This window comes from Monopterus albus, unplaced genomic scaffold (genome assembly GCF_001952655.1).
Source record: "Monopterus albus unplaced genomic scaffold, M_albus_1.0 scaffold504.1, whole genome shotgun sequence".
Taxonomy (NCBI): Eukaryota; Metazoa; Chordata; class Actinopteri; order Synbranchiformes; family Synbranchidae; genus Monopterus; species Monopterus albus.
The window spans coordinates 1-15,447 of record NW_018128384.1 but is presented as its reverse complement, the minus strand read 5'-3'; the positions used below and the strand labels follow the sequence as shown (position 1 = coordinate 15,447).

The window sequence follows — 15,447 nt, the reverse complement described above, 5'->3', positions numbered from 1 at the left end:
CAACATGCACTGGAAACAAGTCTGACTTACTACCGGCGATGCAAACCAAGCTCCTGCTCCGCTCGTACAGGGACCGGGTGGCCCTTAGCAAAGGGCCCCGGACCCCGTACTCCCGGCGCACCCCCCACAGGGCGCTGCGAGGGACACGGTCGAATGCCTTCTCCAGATCCACGAAGCACATGTGGACTGGTTGGGCAAACTCCCATGAACCCTCCGCCACCCTGAAGAGGGTATAGAGCTGGTCCAGTGTTCCACGGCCAGGACGAAAACCGCATTGTTCCTCCTGAATCCGAGGTTCGACTATCGGTCGAATTCTCCTCTCCAGTACCCTGGCATAGACTTTCCCAGGGAGGCTGAGGAGTGTGATCCCCCTATAGTTGGAACACACCCTCCGGTCCCCCTTCTTAAAAAGAGGGCCCACCACCCCGGTCTGCCAGTCCAGAGGCACTGCCCCCGACCGCCATGTGACGTTGCATAGGCGTGTCAACCAAGACAGCCCAACAACTTTTGCTTAAAGGAGTCAGAACAGATGGTCCAAAATCAGTTACATGACAAAGTGCACGTGTAAAAGAAGACAGACCAATATTTTAGCTGAAGCAGTGACGTTACATACAGTGGCTTCAGAAAGTACTTTAGAGAGGTTTCACTTTAGATTCCTTTTGTCAGGTCACCGAGTGTGAACTGAGGAACAACAATGAAATCTCCAGCAAAACGAATCCACGCTCTCTGAAGCCACCGTCCACTGTGTTTACCACTGTGCTGAGCTCCTTCCTTTCTTACCAGGCTGCTCAGCTGCTCTTCCAGAGACCTCTTATCTTGCTGCACAGACTGGAGCTCTTTGTGTTTGCCCTCCAGGTCAACACTCAGTTCACTGATCTGCAGGGGGAGCGTACACATGTAGAGCAGAGCCATAAAAGAAGCATTATTCACAGCAGCTTAAACCAGCCACGCATAGCAGGATGTGAGCCTAATTTACATTAGGAGCTAAAGGAGAACTTAGATCAGGTCTTTCAGTTTTTCCATTGTGCTGTAAATGATATGCCGATAACAGTGATGAGCAGCCAGAGTGTTTTCGGGGTTGTGGCTCTCGCCTACATCAACAAACACCAAAGCTGGGAATTCCTCCCACAAACCTTCTTCTCCTGAGACTGTGCCTGGGCCTTGAGGCTGCTGATCTGTTGCTGGGACAGGGACACAGCATCCTCCTTCTGCTGGGATGCCCGGAGCCTGAGCTGGAGATCTGCCACCTCCCTCTCCAGCTCCATGATCCTGGAGCGCTCAGACACCGTGGCCACCTACAGCGACAGCGTAAAGAGGAGGCATGAGGGGAAAGAGGAGACGGGAGGGCAGGAAAACAGCAGTGTGACCCCAATATGAGCAGCACCACAGTCATTTCATTTGGATTTAAGCTAGTTTAGCAACAAAGACTCAAATCAGTGTGAAAACATTACTAATGCTTTATTTTCATTACCGGCTACTTTTTTAATTCATCGTTTTGTCTGTGAAAGATAAGAAATAGTGAGTTCCAGTGTCTAACCCCAGGGCACTGACAACACAATGGACTGGACTGTATTGTCTTATATAAATCTTCAATAATCTTTACCCTGCTGAAGTAATTCTACAGTTACTCGCTGTTATTTCCTATTATTCTGGAGAAGTCAGTGTCAGAAATACACAACAAAGAATTTAAGCTTTAAATGAGTGTAACAATAACTGGACGCCACTGGTTTGCCAGTAAATCCAATAATGAAAAGATGAGAATAAAACTATTTATGACTCCTTTAAGCAAAAGTTTAACGACTTGGGAAACAGTTTTTCTGCCCTCTTGCTGAGTTCGATGAGAAGACTGACCCCACTCTCATGTTTGTCTGTTAAATATGTTCCAGAAACAGGCCAAAACCCTTAAAAATGTTTCTGGGAAGGGGTTATAAAGGTGTATGTCTTTGGTAGGAACACATGGGCTTCGGCCTGAATGCAGAGGTTTTAAAAGACAGACTAACTGTTGGTTTTGGTCTTTTCATTTGTTGAACAGTTGCAGATCAATGTCAGCCTTATCCCTTAAGGCCGACATTGTCCTTTAATAAACATGAATGCACATGCATTTTGTTCAGGCTGGGTGATCAGAGGTTAATGTCCCTGTGCACGGCCGACCAGTGTGGCGAGCAGCTCCTGATCATCTGCATCATGTTTACAGGCTGTGGGTCCTGCACTATATTCTAGGAGTCATTATTAAAGCACATCCCAGTCCTGCTGTGGGACTGGGACTGCCAGCATTACCCTAGTGTCCTCTAAATCCCTCTGGAGTTTTTCAGCCTTGGTCTTTTCAAAGAGCAGGCTCTGCTCAAGCTCCTTTATGTGGGCATGCTCCAGTCTGGTCTGCGTCTGTTAGTAGGAGAGAGCGGGAAGAGGAGGAGAACAAACAGCAAAGCAACACTGACATGCCAGCTTTGTGCCACGGACCGGGAGAAGACAAGACTTTAAAGAGAAGAGCAGTCAGTCAGACAGAAAGCACCGGGGGTTTCCAGCATTTCATTTACATCAGCAAAGGAAGAGACTGCTATTTCCAGCATTAATTATTTCAATCATGTCATTGTGACTCTCAGAAACATCTATTCCTCCTCTGCTGGCACTTGTTCGCCTGTGAGGAGCAGTGTTTGCTCTGAAGAGTGATACAGCTGCAGAGAAGCATATGAGATGAGTGACAAAAAGAACAGATTAGTGGATGCAAAGATGAGGAGGAGATGGTAGTGTGTGGCAGATGGCTAGAAAAATCTGAGGGGAAGTGAAAGATGCATGGGTGAAAGAATAAAAGGAGCCTGAACAAGAGAGTAAATGAATGATTCAAAGAGTGCAGGAGAAAGAAAACCTCAGACAGGATGATTGATTCAATCACCTCTGCTTCTGTTTTAGAGGAAATCATGAAGCAGTAACACAAGGCAGTTAGCTTTATGCTAACAAAATGAGAGGAGCAAGCAAAACCAAAAAACCAAAACCCAGATGTTCATGTACAGGAGACTGACATTACTTTGACAGAGTTTAATAAGAACTAAGCAGCTGAGGTGATTCAAATAAGTCGACCAACTGTCCATCTAGTTTGTCAATAATTCACTCACAGACTTTCATTACAAAAGCACCAACGTGATCAGAGAGAGACAGACTGAGCAGGAGTTTAACTGAGAATCCAATTATAAACCACAAGTTACCTCCAGGTCTCCTTTGGTGATGCAGGCTTCTTCTACACGAAACTGCAGGTCTTCCACTTTTCTGTCAGAGGGGGACGTGTGCACATTAGACGCTGGCTGAGAACGACACTTGGGAGTATAAAAGACCTTCGCTGAGTTGCAAAGAGACTTAGTCTTAATTACAACAAAGTGTCAGAGCAGCTCTCAAATGATTAACCAATAGTAAAGCCACATGTATTAGGATATTTCCCAATAGTCAGTACAACATTTCACAGATCACACATCCCACTGAATACAGTGAAAACCTCACACTGATGCACAACAAAAATATTCACCCATTCTTCAAACAGTCCAGTGCATCTAGAATGAAGTTTTCCATTTGACAGAGACACCTCCCATCTCTGGGTTTGTTATGCTTCCAAAAGCTGCCAATCAAAAAATGAAATGCACAGTCAAATCACCTCTGACAGGCAGCAGAGCACCCACCTCTTCTCCTCCTCCAGCTGGTTGAGCAGCTCCACTTTGTCTCGATCTGCTGCCTCCACCATCGAGCGCAGCTGGTCCAGCTTGGCTTCCATCTCCATTGCGTACTGTAACATACAGAGCCATCGTGTGACATATAATGGAAGGTGACACAGAAATGACACGTTACCAAAGATGATAACACAGCACCAACAACACTGACCGTTGACCGCTGCACATGCTGCTCCCATGCATCATACATGCTCTATTATATTCTTATATATTTTATTATATCTCTGCATTTGCTGCTTAAAGTGCCTTAGATTTATTGTTACTTCTTTATCTACTTTATATTTCATTTGTATTTTGTAGATGGCAAAGTAAGAATTTCATTGTAGAGGGAAACAGGTTTCCTAACTGTGCATATGACAAATAAACACTTTGACCTTTGGCCTTTGAAGGTAAATCTGAGGACTCACAAGAAAGAAAATATATACAGAAGATTTGTATAATGTCCAAAAACAGGTTCTCACTGTGTCATTATGGGTTATTAAGTAGAGACTGATGGGCTAAAACAGCACTTGTATCATTTCAAAATGAAAGTGACTGTCTGCTGTGAAAAAAACAGCATGAAAATATGAATTCACTTCTATATCACAGCAGCTCTCACTACTACAAACTTTATTAAATAGAGGCGAAAAGTAATTCTGATACTTATGAAAATGATTCGTCTTTTAGCCAGTGTTCTTCTTCGCCTGCAGAAAACACACAACGTGTGCCACAGTCTGACCTGGTCCTGCCCTTTCCTCAGCACAGCCAGCTCCTGCTGCACCTCTCCTGCATGGCTGGTGGCCTTCGCCACCTCACACCGCTCCAGGTCCCTCTCTGCCAGCAGCTGTTCGATGTGCTGCTGCTTCTCCTTCAGAGCTTCCTGCAGCGCTGTTGTGCCAGAAATCTTACGAGCATACCGGGCAGACGTCTCCGTCAGCTGTAATCGACAACATATATTCACTTGTAGCATGGTGTACGTCACCCTCTGTAAACTGCTGGATCGTCCCAAGCGTGTGGAAGGCATTCAGCTGTGGTTTACCAACAACAAAGATCGGTATCACTTATGAATGACAGTTTTCTACTACCGTTTCCCGTGGGACACCACAAGGCCCCGTCTTATTTACACTATATGAGCGTCCACTGGGGTTTCTCTTTATATTCCTTATGACTGCTACGCAGACATCACACAGCAGCTGTACTAACCAGTGAAACCAAACAACACCGACTCTTCAGTCTCATTGTTTTGAGGACATCAAAACTGGATGGTCAAAATGTTCCTTCAGCTAAATACATACAAAACAGATGCTACTTAATACTAAGATAACCAAAATTCAAAGCTGAGGGACACCGATTCATCTCCGTCACATCTTTCAAGCCTTAAAGCGCCTAAAATCTGTTCATACTCATTCATATCACTGTCTCCGTCACATCTTTCAAGCCTTAAAGCACCTAAAATCAGTTCATACTCCTTCATATCATTGGTTAATTCTACAAGGTGAAACTGTAGAAACTCAAATCAAATACATATGTTGTCAATAAGAGCTGCTCACGTTTGCATTCGTTGCTCCTCATGTTGACACTGTGTTCTCTCAAACCATATCTGCTGCAGGACCAAACAGAAAACCTACTGCTGAGCACGGGACAGGAGGAAAGTCACCTCACGTTTGACAGGAATTTTAATTTTTTGTTTAGGAAATAACTCCTACACTCAGCCCTTGATGACAAATTCCCAAGATCTACCTACACACTGAGGTTTGGGAACAAAGTGGACCCTGTAGTGCGAGTGTGAGTCCTACCAGTCCTGCTCGGCTGGGTTTGCCGCCGACTGAGGAGGTGGCGGAGCTGAGCGTGCTGATGGAGGAAGCACTGGGACTCCTCTTGATGAGCGACCTCCAATGTGAGCTCTTCGCCTTGGTGGGTGTCGTGCAGGGGAAGCCTATACGAGTCACTTTGTGGACAGGAGCGAACAGACCGTACCGGGGCATGCACTGAAAGAATCTGAAAGGGAAACGGATGCAGAACAGAATCACAGAGCTGCTGGTCTGAGTAGTTTCTTCACAGGTCACTGACCTCTGGCAGTATTCTTTACCGTACCTGGTCCCTGCTACAGCGCCATCATTCTTTCCAAGAGGTTCATCTAGTTCTACACCACACCACTCTCCTTTGGCAAAGTCTGTCTCTCCCAGAAACCGCACCACTCCCGCCTTGGTGCCACCAACCTAGACACAGAAAACACAACAATGTTTTAGTTCTTTCTTTGTCCTTTCATGACGAGGGCCTTCACTCTGGTGTCCCGTGACAGACTGAATTACCCAACCAATACATGAAGTCTACTACCCATTTCACAGACATACTGTGCACTGTACAACCAGTTAAACCTTAGCACAGTCTGGAGAACACAAACGTAGAGTCTGGAAAAAGACACATTTTCCAAATATCTTCACAAAGCAAATCCAAACGAAGCTACTGGAATCCCCACACAGTCAATCCTTCCAGGGATTTGGTCATTTGTATTTATCTGTAGTGTGTATTTACCCACATATAGAGATGAACAACTGGCCTTGTACACTGATTTGTGGCCTTAGATTATGCTAATGATCACATTTTACAGACCTCCACTGTTGTCCACATACTATTAAACTGATCTCTGCTCTGTTTACACCCCTCCGCTAGCTGCTCACGCTGCACATAATGTTTTGGAGCAGGAGGTCCACGGCACAGGTGAGAGATTCTGGAGTCACACACATTACACCACACTCATTGTTGCTTTTAGTCTCTGGATGGGATTTGTGCAAAATAACAGAAACACTGGCTGTGTCCTTTAAGACAAGTTTGTCCAGTTCTACGCAAAACACACGCATGAACAAACCCCACAGAAAAAAAAGAGAGATCTAGGACATGAAAACTGTCCTGGTGGGTTCCAACGCGGTGCTTCCTACCAGCACACGGTCTCCCAGCCTCAGCTCCCTTCGGTTCTTCTTTATGGAGTCTGTGTCCGAGAGGTTAGACACCGACTCGCTGGACGTGAGCATCCGGTTAAGTGCGCCGCTTGTCTTTATGCCGGTGTCTTGAGCTGGAGGAAGACACAGTTTTAGTATGACGCAACAACACAAGCACAAATCAACAGCACTGCTTTAACTTCACAAAGGAACAGAACCGTCCATGTTTTCTGCACTAGCCATTACCAGCTGAGGTGGGCACAGCAGGTGCCGAATCGGTTGCAGAGGCTCCTGGTGCTGGACTGGCCTGCCCTCCGTTCACCTCCTTCTCTGGCAGTGCAGTCCTGAATAGCTTTGAAGGCCGTGTGAAAATCCCCCTCCCGTCCTCACACTGGAAGTACCGCACCCCTGCCACCGACCCATCGTTCTTCCCGATAGGTTCATCCAGCACGATGCCCGCCCACTGCCCGGGAGCAAACTGTGTGCCCCCAATGAACTGCACGTAGCCGGGCTTGTTGCCATTGACCCAGACCTTCTCTCCGATCTTAAAGTCGCCACTTTCATCTGGAGCTGGAGAGGTCTCACTGCCGGGGGACTTCTGAGGAGGGACTGGCTTTGGAGTAGCTGGAATCACAAGCATGTTTTATTAACCTCGATCCACCTAACAGCACGACCAGAGGCGGTCGTCATAGCACCCCAGGTTGATATCCGAGCTTCTGTAATACACCACTGTGGGCTTTGATAGCTTTACATTTCAGCATATGAATATGTTTTTCTACAAAACCATGTTGTTCATTTCTAACAAAATGAGCCAGACCTCTCAACACATCAGTGCTTTGTCTCAGTGTAAAACAGAACAGAGTCTAAAACTGTAAAAAGACCCGAAGAGTCCCTTCCTTCGCTAATAGTTATTCCTATAAATGTATTACTTCACTGTCTTCTTACCAGAGGATGGGGGCATCCGCGCTGGCACCCCAGATGGACGGGCTATTTTACTCGGGGGTTTGAGCCCACTGACCTTGCCTGGTGTACTCATGGCTCCTTGTTTGTCCATGGGGTGGGGGACTAGGCCTTCCCCACCACCCCACACAGTCCTAGTTTGACAGAAGGAAGCTGGAAAACCAAAATTAAGAGAAAATGTCAGTTCAACCAAAAACCCTCTGATAAAAGCTCCTCCAATATAAATATTTTCCGTTCTCTGACAGTAACTTTGACTTCAGATGATAATGACAGAGTGTTCTCACCATTTTCTGACACTTTACACTGAACAATCAATCAGTTAAATCAATTACTGATTATAATGTTGATAATGCTGCAGCCTCACAGCTCTCTATGATGGAGTAAAACCAAGTTACCAGTTTTCAGTCTGCTAATTACTTGACAAATACAAAAATTGTAGTAATATTATGAAACAACTTAATTATGAATGAGCTCATTATACATTAAAATAATTTCGGTCTAAGGTTTTGACACAGGGTCCCTCTACAACACCAGAGGATACAGGATCTGGCACTGGAGTTCAGAGGTAAAAAAAATAAAATCTAATTATGGAAACAACTGATATGGATTAAACCTGGGGTTGCTGGGCTTCCTGGAGGTCTGGGGGCCCCGGGCAGTTACCAGCCTTGACTCCATACAAAGACCGGTTAGGAGCGGACGTGTAAGCTGTCATGTTACCTGAACGCAGCTCCTCCCGCCCAGCCGGTGTTTCCAGACAAAAACAACAAGCACACCTATATCTGTCAAACCTCCTCCTGTGGCTGCCCGGTCTCTGGTAGCCTGGGGTGTCTCTGTGTGTCCTGCCTTACTGGATCTGATATCCAGCATGGACACGTATGTAAACATGTGCTGTAGCTGACAAACACATGAGGGGACCGGCCCGGGTCGTTTGGGCTGGGCTCCTCCGATTAGCCGCATCTCTGGAGCTAATACGATGAACAAGGTGTCCACATTTTGTTTCACAGCGTCAGCGTCCTGTGATAAAACCTGATCATTGGCAGCGGCTCCGGGTGTTTTACTGTCATATTCTGTGCCCTGGTAGGGTTCGGGTTCGGGTTACGCCTTGTTTCTGCTGGAATGCCAAAGCTAGCTAGCTACAAATTAGCCAGAAAGCATAAACTGAGTGAAGGCTACGAAGCTGACGCCCTGTCGAGGTGGTGTGGTGGTGTAAAGCACAACAAAGACAGACACTCGTGGAGAAAGTTGTTGTGGAAGCTTACTTGGTCCCTTTCGGTGAATTAGGTCTCAGTAAAGGATGCCGTGGCTAGGTGCACCGTGCGTTACCTCGCATGTTTTTCCATCCCGACGTCTGACGTCACCCGGGGAGTTTGTGCTGCGTTCACGGACCAAACTGTACAACAACACTGCACGTGCCAGGGGAATTGCCAGCGGGTACAAAATAAACAAAACAAAGGAACTAGGTAAATAAATAAAATCTAATCAAAATTTCAGATCCACAGTATGTGTATATACAGTACATGTACCCAAACTATCACACCCACACGCACTACTTGATAGTTCAAAATATTTAGAAGATTATAAAATATGTGCACAGACCACAAATAACAAAAATCCTATGTGTCTTTATCGCTTGCTGACAGTTTTGATTGCGGGGCCATGTTCAGACAACTCGTGACAGGAGGTTCAGTTTCAATATATTAACTTAGAGGGAACCTGGTGGTGTTGAGGCGGTTTCCTTGGAAGATATAAAATATAAATGCAAAATGATCAGTTTGATTTCCCAGCTGTAAAAGACAGCACATCATAAAAGGAAGAAACATAGCACAAAACTGGTTATAGCTACCCTAATTTTTATTTTTGAAAACCAAAACTGTGTCAAAATACAAAGACTGGAAATGTGCTCTCAAGATGACAAAAGATAGTCATAGAATACATTTAATATAGTACAGAAATGCCATTATAAAATAGGTTAATACATTTTTATCAATAGCCAGGCCTTGAACATGCACTATGTATTCATTTGGTAAGTTAAATGTTGAGTATTCCTGCAGAGTGAGCAGCCAGCTTTATACCCTTCTACCATCGATGGTGGAAATGTCATTCTCTGTTGAAAAGGTCTGATCAAGATCAGACCTTTTCAACAGTTTATTCACCATCTTCCTGAAGGTGCCACTAAAGACAGGGCTCGAGAAATAATAGACCAGAGGGTTGAGGACACTGTTGAAGTAGGTGAAACACACCGTGGTGTAGAACACCAGGTTGACCTCTTCAAAGTATTCACAGTCGTTGTACCATACCTTGAGAATCCATACAGCGATACGTGATACGGTGCTGGGAAGGAAACAGGTAATAAAGGTGAAAGCCACAGCCAAGACAAACTGCACAGCTCGTTTGATTTTCCCCGTCTTGTCCACAGTCCTGTTTCTCAGCTGCCATGTGATTCTGATGGTGCAGAAGGCTACGATTACAGCAGGCAGGACAAACTGGGCAACATACAGAGTATTGTGCCAGGTGGCAAGGGGGCTGAAGTCCATGCAGATGTTGAAGCTCTCACACTGCGTACGATTGCTGTAGTAGAAGAAGTGCTTATCGGTAAGAAGGTACCCCGTGGCGAGAAAAATCAGACCCCAGAGGCCGAGGGAGACCCAGAGAGCAGTTATCAGGCCCCTTCGGTTGATCCTGCACAATGGATGGACAATCTTGAAGTAACGATCAACAGCCACAGCAGTGAGGAAGAAGATCCCTGCTGCACGGCAGGCGGCCAGCATGAAGAGCAGGACGCGACAGGGGACATCGCCGTAGAGCCAGTTTTTTGCACGGCTGTAGTAGTCTGCTCTGAAAGGGAGGCAGAACAGCACAACTGAGTCAGCGACAGTCAGGTGAGCCAGGTACACAGAGCTGGGCTTCCACGAGTCCATGTGAAACATGAACATCCACAGGGCGACAACATTCCCCATCAGTCCAAACACAAACTCGGGGATCAGTACTGCAGGCAAAACCTGGTCCAGGATGGGAGTTTCGAAGGCACAGCACTTCTCTGAGTGCGTGAGATTCATCCTCTGAACCACCAACCTGCTCCTCTAGTGTCAACACAGGTACGTTGTGCAATCATGCCTGTGCTCCTGCAAACGATCCTCAGACAAACACACCAATTCCTCAGTGGAGTGAACATCTGTGCATGCGTTATCTTTGGGGAAGTGGTATTGACCCAGAGGAGCATGGAATCAACTGTAAATGTTATCTGTCTGGGGAGGGTGCCTTCATTATAAAACTATTATGCAGGGGAATAGGCGCACTCATGGGGACTGAGTGGGATGCATGAAAAACAAGTAACCTGCGGCCATTTCAGTGACACAGAAAACACAGCTGACTGCACCAAATCCTGACCCTGAAAAGGAAATCCTTTTTAATGCTTAGAAAATCAGACAGACACACTGGGAAAGAGAAAGACCAAGTAGACAGGTGAAGGAGACTGAAATTTATTAGCCTACAGTTTACTTGAGTGAACAACATCTGGGAGGGATTCACGTCATACCACACCTTTGGCAAACAAGAGAAAGCAGCTATGAACTAAAAATGCCAAGTGAGTGGCCAAGTCTGCAGCTTCTTATGTACAGTAAATAAAATAGGTATAAAATGACCGAAGGTGTACATTTGGCCAGGTTGTCACTGTTGCAGGTCACATCCATCTCAGTAAAAGTGCATATTTGGTCTTCACTTCTTGACTTCACCCAGATCATCAATGCTGTCATCGTCCACCTGCAGCGAAAACATACAGAACGAATTCAGAAGCTGTGTGAATCTGCACATTTTAATAACTGAGGTCAAAGGTTTTCATGATGTTATGAGTAGAGGTTCGAACTCTGTGCAAAACTATAAAGCAGTAAACAAATGAATACATCAACAGAGACAAGTCACTATATGCAGGCCGAACCATTCGGACAGCGTCATACACGGCTCACCTCAGGCCACTTTTCTTGAATGACGTCGATGATGTCGTCTGTAAAATCTCCCTGAATGATTATTTCATCATCTGCTGTAACTGAGGCACCACAAGAGAATTTCTGGGCAAAGAAGCGCTGAGCCTCTTTAAGGTCAATATCTGCAAAAGTCAGCACAGGACTTGTGTTGGGAATAAAGCATCCAAAGAAACTAAATTAAGCATCACTGACAGTGATAGAACAGAGCTCCTACCGAACGTTGCCAGGCCGCACACCCGTGTGACATATTTCTTCTTGGCTCTTGGGATTTTTGCTATCGTGACTTTCTGGGGCACCGTCTTCTTTTTCTGTTTGATCTGACCTCTTCCGCCTGGAAAGGTAAAAGGAGGTAAGCCAGATTAAAGAGTCATGATGTTAATATCATCAGACAACAAAACCAGCTGTTTCACCAGCAACTTTAACCATCATACTGTAGCTACATGGTGAACTTCAGACAGCAGCACACAATCACCAAGTTATAATCCTTCAGATTCTCATGAAGTCTGACTCTGTTTTTATAATATTCATGTTGGTATTTCTCTTCATTAGCCATTCAATCTATTTACATAGTCTATTTACTTCTATACACAGTAATATTCACTGTCACTCCTGTGCTGGATTCAAAGTGCCTTCCCCTGCACGAAGGGGTCTCAAACGACGCAGCATCTAATCCATTGTTCCTGCTTTTCTTTTTTCTTGCTCTCACACCATCATAAATACCTGCTAAATGTTTATCAAAAATGCTTCTACAGTAACGAGTTGCAGTCATTTCTATGCATTTCTTGGCAGTGTATCAAATGTAATATCACAGGGAACAGACACCGAGGACAGAGCAGCTACAGGCAGCTGATGAAGAGCTGCAGGTGGCAGGCTGCCTCACAGTTCTTGAGGAAGAAACCTGCCACCCAGTCCAGTGGTAGGGGGTGGGGTTTAATAGTGTTTGGACAACAGTGGAGGTCTACAGCACAGGCCGATAAACTGAGCCAGGGTCTGGACTCACACACATTACAGTGAGGACACCACATTCACTGGTGCTGCTGGTCTCTGGACGGGGTTTGTGGGGAACACAAACAGAGAAATCAACCAACTGCAGCCTTTAACAATCACACTTTGAACTATGTAGGTAAAACATGAAAGCTTTGACCCCACCCCCAACACGATTTTTAAAGTATACCCAACACCATAATTCATAATAGCCACAACAGTAACAATTGATTCTGAATCATCTGACCGTACCTCTCTTCTGTTTCTTCTTCTCCTCCTCCTCGCCTGCAGGGGGCGCATCTCCAGTGCCGGGTTCCTGCTTGGGTGCATTCGCTGCCGGGCCAGTAGAGTAGAAATAAAATGGTAAGTATTAAAACCAGTCCAGAAGCAATGGGATGAGGACTAGGAACATCTGTTTTAACTTTTATTTTATTCCACTTTTTTTGAGTGAAATATTTCACAGCTTTAGAGCTTTGCAGTAACTCCTGCATATTAATCTACAAGTTTTTCACTTGGTGTAAACATTATAAAGCTTCAGTGAAGAGCAAGATGACATAGAATATCCTATATAGGTTCTTCAGAAAGTGTAGAATATGAATGTTTTTTCCAACATTAAAACTACTTAAGGGGGAAAAAGTATGTCACCACACTGTGGGTATAACAATAAAAAGTGACAAGATGACAAAACATTTGCAGATACAACAATCTAATGAGCACGGGGAGACAGATCTTTTCACCTCCATCAGAAACATGCGTCACTTAAATGTAGTTCACCAAACGTAAGCTGGATCACATTACAGTACCAAGCATCTGTAGAGCTCCCAGATGTTTACAGTACAGCTTGTGAGGAACTCTGGGGAAATTCAAGAAAGGTGTCATTGGCTAAAATCTTAAATGGCACTCACCTACAGTCATCCTGGCAAACACATCTGGGAAGTTTTTCTCGAGCCACTGCCTACATTTTGCTGGCTCAGGCATGTACTCACAGTACTGCAGGCACAACAGCATAGGTTCAGTTAGAACTCAAAGAACTGGTCACACAACAAAGTGTCTGAATTGTCTGATAATGAAACTTACCTCTGTAGGCAGAGAGCACACTGCAAAGAAAGAAAGATATCATGATTTGAAAAGGCACTAATGTGACTCATTGTGTAAAGATGTCAAAGTGAGTGAAAGCGTACATAGTTTACCTCCACAATAAAGAACCTTCAGTGGGTACTTTGAGTCAGGGTCAGCGGTGCCTTGCTCTGATCTGCTTTCTGAAGAACCAGACTCCATCTCAGTAGTAGCCATCAGAAATGATCTGGATAAGAGACAGACAGATGGACAGAAAACTGAAGGCTAAGGGCACATACTGTGTAAGCAGGTGGAAATTATAAACATGAGTTTATTTGCACAGGTTCAAATAAAATAACATAAAGAAACCACAGTGTAGAAAGAGGAAAAACATCCCGGTGGGTGCACCAATCATCTCTACCTGCAGATGAATTTTCTGTAGACTGATCAATTAATCAACCAAGCTCTGAGTTGCAATTCTCAAAAAGAGCTTTTGGAACAAAGAGGATTTTGTGAAGAGTTGTGAAACATGCACTTGCCCAGACTAAACTGCAAAATACAGACTAGATTACAGAATAATGCGTAAAATAAAGAATAACCTTAAGAAGGCATGAATGAACAGGCTGCTGCCAACACTTCATCATGCTAGCCTGCCTTGCTCATATCTATTGTCAACACAGATCAGACACATGTGCAGCAACAGGATAAAACATAATCAAACAGAGTGTGAATTGAAACAGGCCACGGGTTGGTCTGATACGGGCTGGTTTAACAGGCGACTGCAGCAAACCATGAATAGTTGGGCTTGACAGCTTTGAACAAGTCAGCACAACTAGCTTTACCTGGCTAACACATGGGCTACATCGTTTAGGTTCGAGTCTTTTCATCTAAATTACTTCGATTTCTGTGTAACTGAAGGTAGGTACTACCACCACAGAGACAAATTGCACCTGACTGGATAATCCAGTTTCACTGTTTTCACACCAGTGATCACCACTGACCCAGCTGTCACCGTTAGCACCCCAGTTTAGTTGGTGTTAGCTTAGCAGGCTAACTGGGCTAATGTACCGCTAACCGTGCCGATTACTCTGCCAAATAACCGAATAAACACATAAGAAACGCCGAATTACATACCCCGGAATTGAAACTCTAAAACCGATGTCTGTTCAGTATCGTGGCTCGCATTATTGACATTAGTTTGACTTTTAGAAAACCATTCTTATTAAACAAGGTTTAGCCCGCCTACTTTGAGCACGCCTGGTAGCTTCTTCTTCGTCCTTTATTTGTTGAAGAGGTGGATACACAGTGCTAATGTACAACAGCGCCCCCTGTCGAGCAAATACATTTTCTCAAGTAGGCTACTATAACTTTCCTCAGCACATGAACCTCAAAATGAACATAGGCTGTGTTGTGAGAGTAGTCATCCAAGCTCAGATGAATCTATATTCATTCTGTTTTCAGGGTTCATGAGCTGGAAACAGAAGAAAGAAGTGGAAAAAGCTACCTCCAGCTCTAGCTTTAACTGATGTTAACAAATACTTTCCCCAACCTACACTGTAAATACATGGCTGATGTTATCAGTATGAACAAGAGTATATAATTTGGTGTTATTAGGTAAAATTGATTGTGTTTGTTCATAATTGTAGATGACGATCTGACAATATTTTAGAACTGTTTAGCCTCTATATTATTACAGATAATTCCAACGGGTTTAGTTTCTTTTTTCTTGCCACTGTATAGGCGTATCTCAGTAGCTGTCTTTTATTGCCAAAAAATAATCATTTGACTTTAAATACAATAAGTAGATGTAACTGATACAGCTTTTACTTGTAA

The 15,447-nt window shown here is 44.6% G+C and overlaps 3 protein-coding genes across 7 annotated transcripts in view; all 3 read right to left on the bottom strand.

The window, feature by feature from the left end:
- Window positions 1-8,997, bottom strand: part of clip1b (CAP-GLY domain containing linker protein 1b) — a 21,243-nt gene extending 12,246 nt beyond the window's left edge. The window contains exons 1-12 of one of the 3 annotated variants that reach the window (XM_020588122.1): window positions 8,854-8,997; window positions 7,580-7,756; window positions 6,881-7,258; window positions 6,635-6,768; window positions 5,790-5,914; window positions 5,492-5,693; window positions 4,435-4,632; window positions 3,669-3,772; window positions 3,204-3,264; window positions 2,278-2,382; window positions 1,134-1,295; window positions 781-876 (exon numbers count right to left, since the gene is read on the bottom strand). In XM_020588122.1, coding sequence (XP_020443778.1) covers window positions 781-876; window positions 1,134-1,295; window positions 2,278-2,382; window positions 3,204-3,264; window positions 3,669-3,772; window positions 4,435-4,632; window positions 5,492-5,693; window positions 5,790-5,914; window positions 6,635-6,768; window positions 6,881-7,258; window positions 7,580-7,688 — 1,674 coding nt within the window. In that variant the 5' untranslated portion in view covers window positions 7,689-7,756; window positions 8,854-8,997. The remainder of the gene's footprint in view (window positions 1-780; window positions 877-1,133; window positions 1,296-2,277; window positions 2,383-3,203; window positions 3,265-3,668; window positions 3,773-4,434; window positions 4,633-5,491; window positions 5,694-5,789; window positions 5,915-6,634; window positions 6,769-6,880; window positions 7,259-7,579; window positions 7,757-8,853) is intronic. The other 2 variants (XM_020588121.1, XM_020588123.1) reach the window with 2 other exon arrangements.
- Window positions 8,998-9,563: 566 nt separating this feature from the next.
- hcar1-2 (hydroxycarboxylic acid receptor 1-2) lies at window positions 9,564-10,650 on the bottom strand. The gene has a single exon (XM_020588126.1). It carries the CDS (start codon window positions 10,648-10,650, stop codon window positions 9,661-9,663), a length of 990 nt encoding a protein of 329 aa, XP_020443782.1. The 3' UTR covers window positions 9,564-9,660.
- A 407-nt stretch (window positions 10,651-11,057) lies between these two features.
- Window positions 11,058-14,937, bottom strand: denr (density-regulated protein). Of its 3 annotated transcripts, none has more exons than XM_020588115.1 (8): window positions 14,861-14,937; window positions 13,749-13,861; window positions 13,636-13,655; window positions 13,464-13,548; window positions 12,811-12,900; window positions 11,789-11,905; window positions 11,557-11,696; window positions 11,058-11,353 (listed from the first exon to the last, which is right to left on the bottom strand). In XM_020588115.1, the coding sequence occupies exons 2-8, from the start codon at window positions 13,849-13,851 to the stop codon at window positions 11,309-11,311; spliced, it is 600 nt and encodes a 199-aa protein (XP_020443771.1). In that variant the 5' UTR covers window positions 13,852-13,861; window positions 14,861-14,937; the 3' UTR covers window positions 11,058-11,308. The 3 variants fall into 3 exon arrangements, with proteins under 3 accessions (XP_020443771.1, XP_020443770.1, XP_020443772.1); XM_020588114.1 differs by having other exon boundaries at window positions 14,749-14,897; XM_020588116.1 differs by lacking the exon at window positions 14,861-14,937 and adding an exon at window positions 14,565-14,686.
- Window positions 14,938-15,447: the final 510 nt, after the last annotated feature.

Excerpts from the sequence above, each read along its gene's own strand:
- hcar1-2 (XM_020588126.1), bottom strand. The coding sequence starts at position 10,650 with ATGAATCTCACGCACTCAGAGAAGTGCTGTGCCTTCGAAACTCCCATC.
- denr (XM_020588115.1), bottom strand. The coding sequence starts at position 13,851 with ATGGCTACTACTGAGATGGAGTCTGGTTCTTCAGAAAGCAGATCAGAG. Across the intron at positions 13,656-13,748 it reads GAAGGTTCTTTATTGTGGAG|TGTGCTCTCTGCCTACAGAG; the intron begins GTAAACTATGTA and ends CTTTCTTTGCAG. Across the intron at positions 11,354-11,556 it reads TTCAAGAAAAGTGGCCTGAG|GTGGACGATGACAGCATTGA; the intron begins GTGAGCCGTGTA and ends TTTTCGCTGCAG.